At 42.5% G+C, this 15,313-nt stretch overlaps 1 protein-coding gene across 1 annotated transcript in view; it reads left to right on the top strand.

Annotated features, from left to right (window-relative positions):
- The first annotated feature begins 237 nt into the window (after nucleotides 1-237).
- The window catches only part of nmbr (neuromedin B receptor), a 29,442-nt gene continuing 14,366 nt past the window's right edge, over nucleotides 238-15,313 (top strand). Inside the window, exons 1-3 of the mRNA XM_026342101.1 lie at nucleotides 238-653; nucleotides 12,203-12,344; nucleotides 14,570-14,785. Coding sequence (XP_026197886.1) covers nucleotides 238-653; nucleotides 12,203-12,344; nucleotides 14,570-14,785 — 774 coding nt within the window. The remainder of the gene's footprint in view (nucleotides 654-12,202; nucleotides 12,345-14,569; nucleotides 14,786-15,313) is intronic.

Raw genomic sequence — 15,313 nt, 5'->3', positions numbered from 1 at the left:
AAGAAGTTCCTCCTTCTCCTTCTGCTCACCAGTCGCCTCTCCCCCCTCATTCCGTCCGTCAGTAGTTAGAAGAGGCTTCTCTCTCCTGACAGGTCGCCTCGGAGTGAAAATCCCGGCTGACATTGCGTCTTTACGCGCGGAGCACCCCGTTGCGCGCTCGGTTGCGCAGAAGCTCCTCTCCCGTTTACTCCTGTGTGGATATCACCGCGCTGCGCAGGACGGGCGCACCCTGCCACTATGGACGACGAGTACCTGTCCAACTTATCCCCAGACTCCGAGGCTCTGAGCCCCAACTCCACGGAGGAGCCCGGGTGGCCAGCGGCCTCGGACGGCGGGGAGACGGTGCACTTCGTCGTGCGTTGCGTCATGACCTCGGTGTACATCCTGATCATCACCGTAGGTCTGCTGGGAAACATCACCCTGGTGAAGATCTTCATCACCAACAGCGCCATGCGGAGCGTGCCCAACATCTTCATCTCCAGCCTGGCGGTGGGAGACCTGCTGCTGCTGGTCACCTGCGTGCCGGTGGACGCCTCCCGCTACTTCTTCGAGGAGTGGGTGTTCGGAAAGGCGGCGTGCAAACTCATCCCCGTCATTCAGCTCACCTCCGTCGGCGTGTCTGTGTTCACGCTCACGGCGCTCAGCGCGGACAGGTAGGAGAAGAAAGACAGACTGATTCCCAGTTAGCATCCTGATGATGTGTTTTCATGCTCATTCATTGAATTTGCACAGTATTAGTAACCCTGACCCTAACCCTAACCAAGTGTCCCAATTCAAACAGCAGCTTCCAAATACAGCAGCTGAATCAGTTCTAACATTAATGTTTCAGAGGAGCAGTTTCCTGTTTCACTTCTTTTCTTCTTAAAATACTTTTAGCAACTTTTGAATGCAGAACTTCAGCAGAGCGGAATTTTTAGTTTTATTTTAGGTTTTACTGAAGTAAAAACTCTGGAATCTTCTTCCTCCACCGATCTGAATGTTAAAGGTTCACTGGTGACTCAGTGATTTGCATCTTTGTCCTGAAATCTTCTGCTTCCTTGTTTGTGAGTGTTTCCATTCACTAAGTTCATTTTCAACACGTCAGATAGAAACAGTACTTTTTACTCCATCATCCATCACTTTGACTCAGCTGCTTCAGAAACAATATGATGAGATCTTATACCACATGATGCATTGTTGAAATAAACTAGAGGCTTTTTGAACTGTCTGGTTCAAGCTTTAGGCAACAGTGGAGAGGAAAAACTCTCTTTAATATATATATATATATATATATATATATATATATATATATATATATATATATATATATATATATATATATACATATATAATACTTTGAGTGCCTTTTTATGAGTATTTATATATATATATATATATATATATATATATATATATATATATATATATATATATTTATATTATACTTTAAGTGCCTTTTGATGAGTATTTCTATGTATTTTTACTCTGTAACATTTCAATCAAACTTTTACTTGTGATGGATTTTTTTTCCACTGCTGTATTGATCATCAGACTTTTGTAAGATCCTTGGTGGCATTTTTAATTTCCTTATCCTTTATATTTATACTCCTCCTTGCTTCCTTCCTCTTGTTTAAAATGGACGTCCAGTGGTCGCAGCAGGAGTCTCTGCTCACACTGTGATCATGAACACGTATTGAACTGCATCTCATTAAGCTGTTTAGACTCAGCTGGAGAAGCTCAAATAAAATCAAGTGCATATTTTCTTGGTGTGAGAAAATATTAGGGGAACATCTAATTAGGATGAGATTATTCACTCCCAGCAGCTGTAACATGCTGGACATACTGAGCAGCTGCCGGTGAGTGCAGTGTGCAGGTAAAGACATTTCATTTAGAGTATATGTGAATAAAAGATGCTGGGGCTGTGTTTAAATGACTGTTTGATGAATTGGTAATTTACTTGGAGCTGCAGAAAAAGAGTCTCTGGAGCCTTGTACGTACTCTGCAGCATAATTAGAGCTGCTCAGGCTGATTTGTGGAGGAGTATTGATAGGTATTAGATAATGTCCAATCCTGCCTGAAAGAAGAGGAGGAGCGAGAGGAGGACTCTGTAACTAAGTCAGAACGTGGCAATTTTAAATCAAATGAGTCGGGGCTTTTGCAGAATGGGGACAGTTTTGGACATTTCTGGACAGTTTTGGACATCAAGTGAAGATACTTTGTAGAGAGATGGGATATTTTAGAACATCGACATTTTTAGAAAGTGTGGACGTTTGTATAAAACACTTGGGGAAAGTTAGAAGGTTTGTTAGACATGAGGATATTAAAAATATAAAAATCTGTAGGCTCACATTTAGAAACACATTTTTGGAAGGTGAAGACAAAATGGGGACAGTTGTAAACGTGGACACCTGCTGAAAGCGAGGACAGCTCTGTCTGGTGGTGACTGTTTTAAGAGTTGGGAAAAGTAAAGACCTTTTTAGAAAGTGAGGTTTTGTAAAAAGAGTTTTTGAAAGATCTGAATATTTGTGGATTATAAGAACACGTTTGGAAACAAGAACAACGAAAAAGACTCGTTCCAAGTGAGCAACGGGGTTAAAGCTGTAGAGAACGTGCTACGTATAGAAAATCAATTCTGGCTGCAGCTCATTCATGTCCATGAGCATGAAATATTTATCATCTCAGACGTGTTTATAGACCTGTTAGGCATTCATTCTTTAAGGCCTTTGTGGGTGCAAACATGCAGAGAAAGATGATGTGTGTGTGTTGATGTGCTGATGAGGGCTGTACAGTGTTATGTATGAGAAAAAGGAGGGAGCCAGACGAACGAGCAGTCAGGGTGAGAGAGGTGGAATGATCCAGTCGCTTTTTGTTCCCGTTAATGAGAGAAAGTATTTGAGGGAAAAATGATGAAATAGAAAAATCTAATGGAGAAAGTGAATGTGACAGAGAGCGTGTGTGGAAATGAAATGAAAATGAATGAGAGAAAGGAGAGGAGAGAAATAGGTTTCTTTTACATATCCACCTCTAAAATGACATAATGTGTACTTATACTGCAAATATAATCAGGTGGTGATGACGTACTAACACATGTTGTCCATCATCAGTGCGACTAGAGATGGAGTCACGCTGCTCGCGGCTGCAGGGAGGTGGCATCAGGTGCTCCACATGTAGATTAGTGGGTTAATTAAGATCCCACTGATGATGGGGGATGCCTGCTGTTTGTTAGGAGAGATGAGTAATATGTTTTCATGCTTTCTCGACTGGATGCAGAGAAGTGGGAGAAAATCTGAAGTGGAGCTGAGAGAGGGACACCAACGAAGGAACAGAGGAAAGGTGCAAACAGAGCATCACCAGACTGCAGTGTGGGGGTGGGAGATGTCACATCACCATCATTCAGGATTTCTTCATGTGGGTTCTTACAATAATTTCTAAGTTACTTTATAATTAAACTAATTTCCTTATTTAACCAAACATAATAAAAAACACATGAACAGGCAAGTTGTGAATTGAATGATTGGTCTGAAGTGCAGGTCGCGCTGCACAGAGAGTTCAGTGTAGCACAAACTAAACTAAACTAACTCAATCTAAACTAAAGGATCATGGAGATATTTTAATCGTTAATCCAGTATCGTCATATTAGACACCACAGGGGCAGACAGTCAGTTCAGCGAATAGGTTGGACGTGTAAAACCTTCTAATCCATCAGTGATGTAGAATAACCCCCATCACCTCGCTGCTGCAGTATTTCCTATTCTGAAGAAATCAGGACTCAGTCAGTCGATGAACGCCTGTCTCACTACAAATCTGTTCGAGTTTCTCACAACAAAGAAGCCGGTAATGAGAGTTTATGTTCTGTTTCTGTAGAAACTACATCAGCTGCTGCTGTACTGGTTCTAAATCTTTGCATTGTTACGTTCGTACGTACTCGAACATCCAGCATCGAGAACATGTCAGGACGTCATCAAGTATTAGACAAATGAAAACAGTTTGAGTAAACAGCAGTGGACATGTTTTAAAGTTTCCACTAATGTTTCAGTCTGGAGGGGATCCAACCTCTATCGGTACATAACGAACAGCAGCAGATCAGAGTTTGGACTCACTGTAGCTACGTTACTGTGAGAAGCAGCACCTGGCTGTAAATCCTCTCACCTCCATCGTCTGTCTCCCAGCACTTCAGACCGCAGCAGACCAGCTTGGTGATTTATGCTCTGGGAAGTTTGGAGGTGCAGCCCGAAAGGCTGACTCAGATTTACACGGCAGCAACTCACCGGCTGACACTCAACAAACACCTAAGATGTACAGAGGTTTATAATAAGCTCAGCTTCGCTGCCAGGTCTCTGTGTGCTGGTGACCACCCATCTCCTTAATGGTGGAGAAAGAGAAAGTGACAATTAGCAGGCTAATATTTAGATGAAGATGGTTTCAGTCTCGCTATAACAAAGCAACAAAGGAGAGGTGGAGTGGTTTTAAACGAAGCACAGGTCTGTGTGGAAACGGTACGAAAGAAGCAGAACAGGAGCCACAGAGAGAAAATAAGAAAATGCCAGAATCTTGTTGTGTTGTGGGATGTAAACCGGAGCTGACAGCCAGATCTCCCTCAGGGTGGCACATGCACTAATGGGCTTCTGAGGTGGAATTCAATTTGCCTGCAACATTTGCCAAACAGATAACTTAGTATAACATCCAATAAAGCCTGAGTGGAACACGGCGGGTTTGCACGACACTAACGAGGGTTTTCAGAAACCGATAAGAAGGTTGAAGAGTCTGCTCTTATATATATAAGGTCTCTCTTATAGGGTCATCTGTTTTGTTTTGGGCTGAAAGAAGATGAACCCGTGTTTTTCCCGTCTTGAGCCCCATCATAGTGCCGTTCAGGGGACTCGATTCAAAACATGTCTCACTTGTGCTGAATGAAAGAGGAGTGTGAGACAGTCAGTCAGGGTCACGCTGAGCAGGAAGTCACCTGATTCTGAATGTATGTGATGCACACGGACACACGCAGATGATTGTTTGTGAGAACTGCAGCAGACGCTCGTCGCATTCGTCCCTCCAGCCGACTGCAGATAAAAGATGAAGCGGCTGCAGTGGAGCTTGGCTGAGATTTTATTGTTACTAAGACGCAGCAGCAGAGAGAAGGTGAGAAGGAATGATGATGCTGGGCTCCACGTGCATGCTGGGAGCAGCTGAGCGAGCATGCATCATAACTGGAGCAGGTTATTAGCGTGTAGTTGACCTTCACATGCGCACTGACCCTGGCTTTAATTATATATGGGTTGTGATGTGGATCATAAAATACACACGCAAACATGGATAATATCTCACAGACAGGGAAAGGCCAAATATCATCAGCCTCTGACTTTTATGGTCCAATATTTATCTGTCATGACTTTGGCTGCCATTAGGACAAAGACAAATATGATCCACTAGAACACAGGTCGGTTAAATTATTGGTATATGTTTGTTTGTTGTAGGTCGTGTGACTACGTTGTGCTGCCAACATCTGTAACTTATTATTACTGAATTTAGACAGAGGACACCTAAAAATGATGTTTCTATAAAACTAAACTAAGTCACAAATATATTGTGCTGCTTCATTTATTCAAAAATACGTTTGTCACAACTTGATCATTACAAACCATCAGAGGGAAACTCTGTGTGTGTGTGTGTGTGTGTGTGTGTGTGTGTGTGTGTGTGTGTTTCCTGCAGGAAAGACAAAGGTCAGCACATCATGTGTCATGCATGGGAGCACCTGAAATCCTCACAACGTTAATGCAGCTGGATTTCGGTTTGACCTTTACATGCAAACCCAAAGAAGACGAAAGGAAACAGTGAGTCGTACGTTTCCACAGCGACTCAGCGTCTTCTTCTGGATTCAAACATTTTGTGACCATGTTGAAAATAAGTCCCGTCACATCAGGTGTTAAAGAACAACAACCGCTGAAGGACAAGAACAGAAGATTAGATATAATATCATCTCCTGATATTCAGGAAGTTCCTCCAGTGAAAAGTTATGACATCGTCGATCTGCTGTGTGACGTGTGGGACAGATTCATGAGTGGACGTGTTTACTGACGTGCGGCGTCGTCGTCCCTTTAAAACCCTGTGATATTAGCTCGTTACCGGGAAACTCATTTCCTGATTACACAGCTGCGGCTGTGTGTCTGACCCTGATGGCCTCAAATGAGCCTCTAACGAGCCCATAACGGCTCCTAACTTGCCTGAAGGTCCTTGATGTGCGTAACAAGCCTAATAGATCATTAGCATAATGATTGGGGTGGCTGCTGGAGCCACAATCACTTCTTATCAAGATGATACACACAAATATCCTGTTTTGCCGAATGTGTCCAGAAACAAGCTGAATGCTGCTGCGTGGTCGAACGACAGCAGTGAACTCCGTGTCCGTCCATTTCCGAACTGGTAATCCTGAAAGCCTCCAGGCGTGAACAACCCTTATACCATAAACGTTTCACTTCAACCTTAAAATATCAGCCTGCCGAGGACAAATCAGCATTTTAAAAAGTTCTATTAGGTGATTTTAGCTGTGGGAACATACTGAGCCGTAGGTGAACTGAACTGCCCATCGTCTTTAATTATTATGATATTGTAGAGTGCCCGTTTCCTCTAATACAATCATCTTTTCAACCAGCTTTTAATTTGTCCTCGATCTCGGTTTGAATTGTAACAAAAGCCATTTGTAAGATTACAGATCAAACAACCACCACACGGGAATTGAAATGATTAAAACAGACACTTCGATCAGCATCAAGATGAACCAGTGCAGAAACCCACAGGTCAGAGGTCACATCATCCCAGCAACAGACAGAAGTGAATATTCCTGCGACCCTGGGAAAAGGTCCTGGTGGTAGATAGTTGGCAAGAGAGGTAATCAAAGCTCAGGTGGAAAGGAAGACGAGATCTTAGTTCCAGCTCTCCAGCCACTAAATGATCGACAGCAGGAGTTCTAGTGAAGTCTGGAATCACCTGACATGGAGGTTTAAAAGCAGAAGATGGCTTATTCAGAACGGTGTGGGGTGGTCAGAGGAGAGGATGTCAAAGATGAAATGAGCAGAGGAGAAACTGACAAAGGAAACCAGGATGTGGAAGAAACTGTAGAAGAGGTGATTAAAGTGGAAGATGGGATGAAAGTAGAGACGTGTAAGTGGAGAAGAAACGAAGTAATTGGACAGGACAGGAGTGAAAGTGCAATCAATGGAAAGAGAGGAAGGAAAAGAGCAGTGAGATGAAGTTCCTCCTGTCACAGTCTGGACTCTGACTGCAAACCAGAAATGAACCCGTCCACCAGAACTGCTCCATTCATTTCCAGCGCCTCAGTTTTTTTCTAAATCTTTATCGGGTTTGATTCCTTTGACAAAAAGCATCAACACTCTAAACTAAGCCTGGAGTATTCACAGGGACACGGTGCCATCTTTCAGTCTGTGTGTCCACAAGTCGACTCATGACTCACAGTGTCAGTGTTACAGAGTACAGGGTCCATCAACGAGGCTGCAGAGGCTGGAAAAGGACACACATTCAGGCTGCTGACTATAAAACCTCTAAATGGAACAAGGAGCTGCTGGTGGAGTTCATCACATGTTGGACTACAAGGTGGCCCGGACATGTTTTCTGTCAGTGCCACAGATTTTAACCTGTGGAAAGGAAAACGCTTCAGTACCAACACTTTCTTCAATATCAGCACTTTATTTCAGTCCAGGCTTTGTTTTTGATGGCAAATATTAAAGTTGCTGTTCTGGCTCCGTACAGTCGACTGTCAGAGAAACAAAACAGTTTATACTAGTGTCAGGAAATCGAGTCGCACTGCGCTTCTCATTCACCTACTCAAAAATATTATATTGGCAGAGCTGCCACAAACGTCCCGACTCAACAGTGGGAGCAGTTGTCGTTTGGTGTTTTGCCCAAGGACACCTCAAACTACCACTGCTGCATTTAAAAAGCTCTGCCCCCCGACCCCGAATTGATGGTTTCACGTCACAAGTGACCTCTTGTAGACTTGCAGGTAATGACTTATCTCAGTAGCACAGGATCAAGTAGTGTGACTCTAAAGTAAATTAAACCTAATCTCCACAAATGTATTTGAAAAGACGTCCACCGCTGCTGCTTCACTGAATCATCAGAATTTGTAAAGCTCAGATTTTCCTTTGTACCCAACTCAGACTGCAGCATTAGGACTAGAACGTGAGCAGAAAGCTGAAGAGGACATTCGGGCTCCAAAGAACGAACGAACTACCTGCTGTGATTCATGATCGTACTCAAACTCATCTACACAACAAATGATTTCCGACCTCAGCACCAGTTCCAGCTCCGGCACAGACAGTCACCTCAGCACTTCTAAGACCAATACATGCAAACAGTAACCGCTGTGGTGATGGGACATCCCATAATATTGAGAAATGAATGGGTTATTCAGCTTCACTAAGAATGTCAATTTGTATTTTGATACCAGATAATCTGCCTGGTGACACCCAGAGAATATATTTTACTTGATGTAGATCAGACAAAGAAGACGAGCAGTCGACGTAACGTCAGGAAAACCAACACGGTTTGTCAACAGGAAACTGATGACGCTCCAGAGCAACGATTGTCTCGTTAGTCCAGTGTGATCTTTACTTTCATATTCAAAATCCTCAATTTCAGTGGCTTTAATTTTTATTCTGGAGCCACCTTCAGGCCTGCTGGTAAAGCTTCCAGCATATTCACATTTTTATTTTCATTACTCGTTGCGTTTCCAAATCTAGTAGGACAGAATTATCAACACCCCCAGTGAGTGAGTGCACGTGTGCGGCCTGTTTCTTTAAAGAGGGGACACACGTCCAAGCTAAGAATGTATTTCTTAGAATTGAAGAAAACACAAAAACAGGATTATTGATTTAAAAACTTATGGTTAGATTATATATCTGCATTCATACAAGGATCCAGCAGGTGGCAGTAGTGTGCATTCAACGTTTAAAAAGGGAAAGCAGAAGAAAACCTGGCCTGCAGATATGCAGACTATTCTTTTTCATGCCACAGGTTTTTCCAGTAGCTTCTTCTAATTGAACACATGTCTGATAATAAGTTGTTAATGTTTCTGCTCATGTGCAGTGATTCGCTAAGCTAATCCAATCAGAGTGGCCTCTCCTCCGGATTGATTCAACATGCTGAATCGGGTCTGATTGGTACCAACAATGTGAATTGAAAAGCAGTTTTAGAGCCTGTTTAAGAGGAAACCGTGCAGTTCTGTATGTTTAGCCTGTTGCTCTGTTTGGTTCCCTCACCTCCATAAGGACAGAAAACCATGAGACCATCCTGAGCTGCAGACTCCAGTGAGTGTCACTGAATGAATGTGAAGCAGCAGGGCTGGGGTCAGTTTTCCTTGACTAAGTAAAGGTTTAGAAAACACTGAAGGAGGTTTGAACCCATCAGGTGTGAATAATGGAAGGTTTCAGCAGCACTCTTCAGTCTTTGTTGGATAAAACAGATATCGGACTGTATTTCTGTGCTGTACCACATAAAAAAAACATCCCAGCTCTTTAACCAACACACTTTACTCATTATCTCTGGTCCTTTATATGTGAACAACTTATTAAAAATGATGTCACTGTGCCACTGAACAGCAAATGCAAAATACACCCACCTAAACCTTTTTCTGTTCAACCAAACTCATCCAGTGCTCTGAATGTTCTAACAGAGAGTTATGGTTAGGGTTAGGAGCTGGGTTTAGGGAATGCATCATGTCAATGGTTGTGCTGTGTAAGTAACAGGGATTCTACTATTTAGGTCTGATATCAACAACTTGGACTCTCAATAGGAAGAAGAAATAAGAGAATTAAAGGAGGAAGTGTCAGTTTTCTCTGTGGAGACGACTCAATTACACAAATCTGTGTCCTTCAAATTACATTTGTATCCTCATTAACGTTATCTGATAATGTTTATTAGCAGATACGTTTCCTCATTATGTTCAGTACAAAGGTTTGTTTCTCACAAAACATATTCGCTGTTGCAAATTAATCATGAAAGGAGATCTGTATCTTCATTAACAGCACAAAGTGTCAGTGTGTAGAGCTACAGCCCGATCATACTCCCACATTTATTAACTCTTCAGACCGTCGGGATGCTGAAGTTTTGTTTTCCTCGGGGGATGCTGTATGATTTTATAGGAGTGGAATCTGCTGCAACTCCAAATTGGTTGAGGTGTCAAACAACAGAAGCTGAGCAACGAGGATCATCAGGCGCATTGATCTGGATCATACTGATGAGCTGGGTCCTGATCAGATTCCTGATGGACGCAGGTTATTGTGTAGGGAACCGTGTGTTTGCTGCTTCATTTGCTGCAGACGGTCCCCATAGTTACAGTAAACCCCTGCATTATTGAGCCAGTCTGGACTAGATGTATCCCAACTTTAGAGCCTTGGGAAGAAACTAAAAACTCATAGTTTCGACATGACACAACTATTGAATAAATCATTTCATCAATAAAACATAGAGTGGGCTGCAGCACAATGAGGTAAGATTTATGGTGGAGGAGTGTACGGTGGAGTCTGAGGTGCAGTCGACTCTGAGGTCCCTGAATGAATCATCGAGCAGACTGAGCTGATCCGACCTCGCCGTGACCCCTTTTTGTGTGTTTTGGTATAAAAATTCAGCAGGAAGGGAAAGACACATGTTTTTAAAGACGCACGAGATTCACAGTATAAATCGTGATTATTGAAACTGCATCCAACTGTCTCACGTAATCCTAGTGGACTTAGAAGATCCAGTGATGAGGGCGCTTCTGGAAACAGTCAGTTACATAAACACCGTCTAACATCCTGACAGTCTCATGCAAGCATCACTGGATGAAAGATGAGCCAACACTGAGATGTTTGTGTCTGCAGAAACAAACAGCAGGAAACGCTGGTTTCAGCCAGCGTGCAACTGCAGATAAGGACGAAGGATTTTCACTATTTCCACCTTTTCTAGTGAACAGTGACGCTGAGCTACAACTTATCACAGCGACCGGTCTCCTCAGTTCACACGCTGTTGTGAATTTAACTGTAAAATACAAATGAGGTAAGAAGCTACAGCCCCCGTTCCACCATCTGACCTGTGGGATTCTCTTTGTGCAGACTCACAGATGGCTGTTAGCCACGGGTATAAATGAGCCCCGTACTGTCCCTGTGCAGCTGAATCACTGATTGTCTAATGAGGGATTTAAAATGCAGCTCCATGATTACACATAAAGAATAATTATCATCAGAGTGACAAAGTCCTATTGTTCCTGTCTTTGTCCTCCAGTCTGCAGCTGCTCCATGGCTGATGGAGTCTCTCATTAACTAACAGAGCCTGAGCCATTAATGCCATAAAAAGCAAACTGATCTAATATTTGGATGATTTAAGTTTGGTTTCAGGCCAGAACATCTGAAGTTTGACGGTGGTTTCATTACATAATGTTTTACTCCTTTACTACTGTGGACGTCTGCAGTGGCTGCTTTTAAAGTCTAATTCAGTTTATTAATCAAACGACGTCTGACACTGAGCTCGCTGAGGTGGAGGTGTGGAGGTGGGTGACACGTCTGCAGACGCTCAGCATCATTTAAAGGACACTGAGGAAGCTACTTGTGTTTCAGGAACAACTTTACCTCAGATGTGTTCACGTCGTCATGTGTAAGAGCATCGACGAGACAAAACAAACCAATCAGCAGAACGACAATGTTCGTATTATAAAAGAATCCACCCGAGCGCGTGGAGCTGGACACCACAGCTCTACAGTGGAACCAGATCCAGATTTTCTCTGCAGAGCCCCCTGTGGTGCTGCCTCGTGCTCCCCGAGTTTTTCACACATAGACACCTGGTGGACAGAGAGGAGTGGGAGGGGTCCCAGCATTAATTCATCTGGACTAAACGAGGGAACAGTGGACAGATGTGTAGTGAGGAGCTGTGATGAAGATACTTTAATGTTACTGTGACCTCAGAGAATCGTTTCATGACGATGTCGATGACGTCGCCCGGTTCGTCCACATTAAAAACTAAAACTGTTGTTTCAGTGTTTTTCTTTTGATTTATCACTGGATCAGTTCGAGAGTTGTTTCCATTTGAAGTCTACCGACACGTTTAGAGACCAGCGCCTGCTGAGTTCTTTACTTTATGTCTTACGTTATATTAGTCACAGCTTTCTCCGTCCCACTTCACGTCATGTTCAGATTACATGAAGACACGTTTAACTGACGTCTCGCTCTGTCTCCATCAGGTATAAAGCCATAGTGAACCCGATGGACATCCAGACGTCCAGCGCCGTCTTCTGGACGTGTCTTAAAGCGGTTTCCATCTGGCTGCTGTCTGTCCTGTTGGCTGTTCCTGAAGCCATCTTCTCTCAAATCGTCCTGATGCAGGTAAAATTAAACTAAAGTGTGACTTTAATACAGCGAGATTTCTTTAAACAGCATCCAGACGGTCGACCGCCAGCATTAAACCTGGAACTCAGATTTCCTCCAGTCACAGCTGATCTTTGTGTTGATAGATCATGTGGAAGTGACATGAATCCATTTCCTGTGTCAGAAGCGTTGAGGTCCTGAGCTTCGTGTTCAGTCAACACGTTTTCCAACTTGACTTTCTCAGCAACCGTTTCATATTTAGCGTTTGTGACCTTGTGTTCATTCAGACTCATCATGTGACGTCCACCACTTAGTGCTGGAGGCTCATCACAGGCAGACGTGTCCCCTCCAGACAAACATCATCTTTGACAGCTATAAACTCTGATTTATGAACGACTGCTTCCGTTAAACTTTGTTTTATGATCTCTACGTGCTCCGTCTGTCTCCATCCTGTCATCTCTTCTTATTTGCTGCTTGTTTCCGTCTCTGTTCTTCATTCTTCTCTGTTCTTCATTCTTCTCTGTTCTTCTCTGTTCTTCATTCTTCTCTGTTCTTCATTCTTCTCTGTTCTTCTCTGTTCTTCATTCTTCTCTGTTCTTCATTCTTCTCTGTTCTTCATTCTTCTCTGTTCTTCTCTGTTCTTCATTCTTCTCTGTTCTTCATTCTTCTCTGTTCTTCATTCTTCTCTGTTCTTCTCTGTTCTTCTCTGTTCTTCATTCTTCTCTGTTCTTCTCTGTTCTTCATTCTTCTCTGTTCTTCATTCTTCTCTGTTCTTCATTCTTCTCTGTTCTTCATTCTTCTCTGTTCTTCATTCTTCTCTGTTCTTCGTTCTTCTCTGTTCTTCGTTCTTCTCTGTTCTTCATTCTTCTCTGTTCTTCATTCTCCTCTGTTCTTCATTCTTCTCTGTTCTTCATTCTTCTCTGTTCTTCTCTGTTCTTCATTCTTCTCTGTTCTTCTCTGTTCTTCATTCTTCTCTGTTCTTCGTTCTTCTCTGTTCTTCATTCTTCTCTGTTCTTCGTTCTTCTCTGTTCTTCGTTCTTCTCTGTTCTTCATTCTTCTCTGTTCTTCATTCTCCTCTGTTCTTCATTCTTCTCTGTTCTTCTCTGTTCTTCATTCTTCTCTGTTCTTCATTCTTCTCTGTTCTTCATTCTTCTCTGTTCTTCTCTGTTCTTCATTCTCCTCTGTTCTTCATTCTTCTCTGTTCTTCTCTGTTCTTCATTCTTCTCTGTTCTTCTCTGTTCTTCATTCTTCTCTGTTCTTCTCTGTTCTTCATTCTTCTCTGTTCTTCATTCTTCTCTGTTCTTCTCTGTTCTTCATTCTTCTCTGTTCTTCTCTGTTCTTCATTCTTCTCTGTTCTTCACTCTCCTGTTCTTCTCTCTCTGTTCTTCATTCTCCTCTGTTCTTCACTCTTCTCTGTTCTTCTTCTTCTCTGTTCTTCTCTGTTCTTCACTCTTCTCTGTTCTTCTCTGTTCTTCACTCTCTCTGTTCTTCTCTCTCTGTTCTTCACTCTTCTCTGTTCTTCATTCTTCTCTGTTCTTCACTCTCTGTTCTTCACTCTCTCTGTTCTTCTCTGTTCTTCACTCTTCTCTGTTCTTCACTCTTCTCTGTTCTTCTCTGTTCTTCATTCTCCTCTGTTCTTCATTCTTCTCTGTTCTTCTCTGTTCTTCATTCTCCTCTGTTCTTCATTCTTCTCTGTTCTTCATTCTTCTCTGTTCTTCTCTGTTCTTCATTCTTCTCTGTTCTTCTCTGTTCTTCATTCTTCTCTGTTCTTCATTCTTCTCTGTTCTTCGTTCTCCTCTGTTCTTCATTCTTCTCTGTTCTTCATTCTTCTCTGTTCTTCTCTGTTCTTCATTCTCCTCTGTTCTTCTCTGTTCTTCATTCTCCTCTGTTCTTCATTTCTCCTCTGTTCTTCATTCTTCTCTGTTCTTCATTCTTCTCTGTTCTTCTCTGTTCTTCATTCTCCTCTGTTCTTCATTCTTCTCTGTTCTTCTCTGTTCTTCATTCTTCTCTGTTCTTCTCTGTTCTTCATTCTTCTGTGTTCTTCATTCTTCTCTGTTCTTCACTGTTCTTCCTTCTTCTCTGTTCTTCATTCTTCTGTGTTCTTCATTCTTCTCTGTTCTTCATTCTTCTCTGTTCTTCATTCTTCTCTGTTCTTCATTCTCCTCTGTTCTTCATTCTCCTGTGTTCTTGTATTATTACACCTTTTACCTTCTCTTCATTCTCCTCTCCTCGTTTTCTTTCAGGGTCACAGAGACAATCCTAACATCACCTTTGTGAACTGTGTTCCGTACCCGATGTCCAATCAGATGCATCCCAAAATCCACTCAGTGATGATCTTCTTGGTTTACTTTCTCATCCCTCTGGCCATCATCTCGGTGTATTACTACCACATCGCCCGTACGCTCATCAAGAGTGCCCACGACATGCCGGGGGAAGTCAGCGAACACACCAAGAGACAGGTGAGCGATGGCTGGACGAGTGTGATGATGATTTATGTATTTTAAATGAAATGACAAAGGAAGAGAAATTCAAACGAGCAGCTGACTGATGATCACGTATTTATTTATAATAACCAGATATAATAGAGTAGATATAACAGTCTGGAGTTTAACATGACACCTTCTGAACAAACCTCCCACAACCTCAGAGGAAACATTTCAGTCATGAGGGAGGTTTAGTGGCAGACTGTGTTCACCGTAGTGAGTAATCACTTTACACCAGATTGATCTTCACAGATGAAGGAGAGGTCACAAGGACTGAATTATTAAAGACCCAGCAGCAGCAGGTCAGATCAGATGTACATGACCAGAGATGGAGAGGCACAGGTGGAGATTACTGATAAATCTCTGGTGATCACTGTTGATGGTATACGGTGGCAAGAAAAAGTAAGTGAACCTGGAATTGAATAGTTTTCTATATTAATTTGTCATAAATGTGATTTGATCTTCATCTAAGTCAAACGAATGTGGAACAAACTCAAAAAGTTA

The sequence above is a fragment of the Anabas testudineus genome, chromosome 24 (assembly GCF_900324465.2).
Source record: "Anabas testudineus chromosome 24, fAnaTes1.2, whole genome shotgun sequence".
NCBI lineage: Eukaryota > Metazoa > Chordata > Actinopteri > Anabantiformes > Anabantidae > Anabas > Anabas testudineus.
Note: the sequence above shows the minus strand (reverse complement) of the source record. Positions and strands in the feature narration are given on the sequence as shown.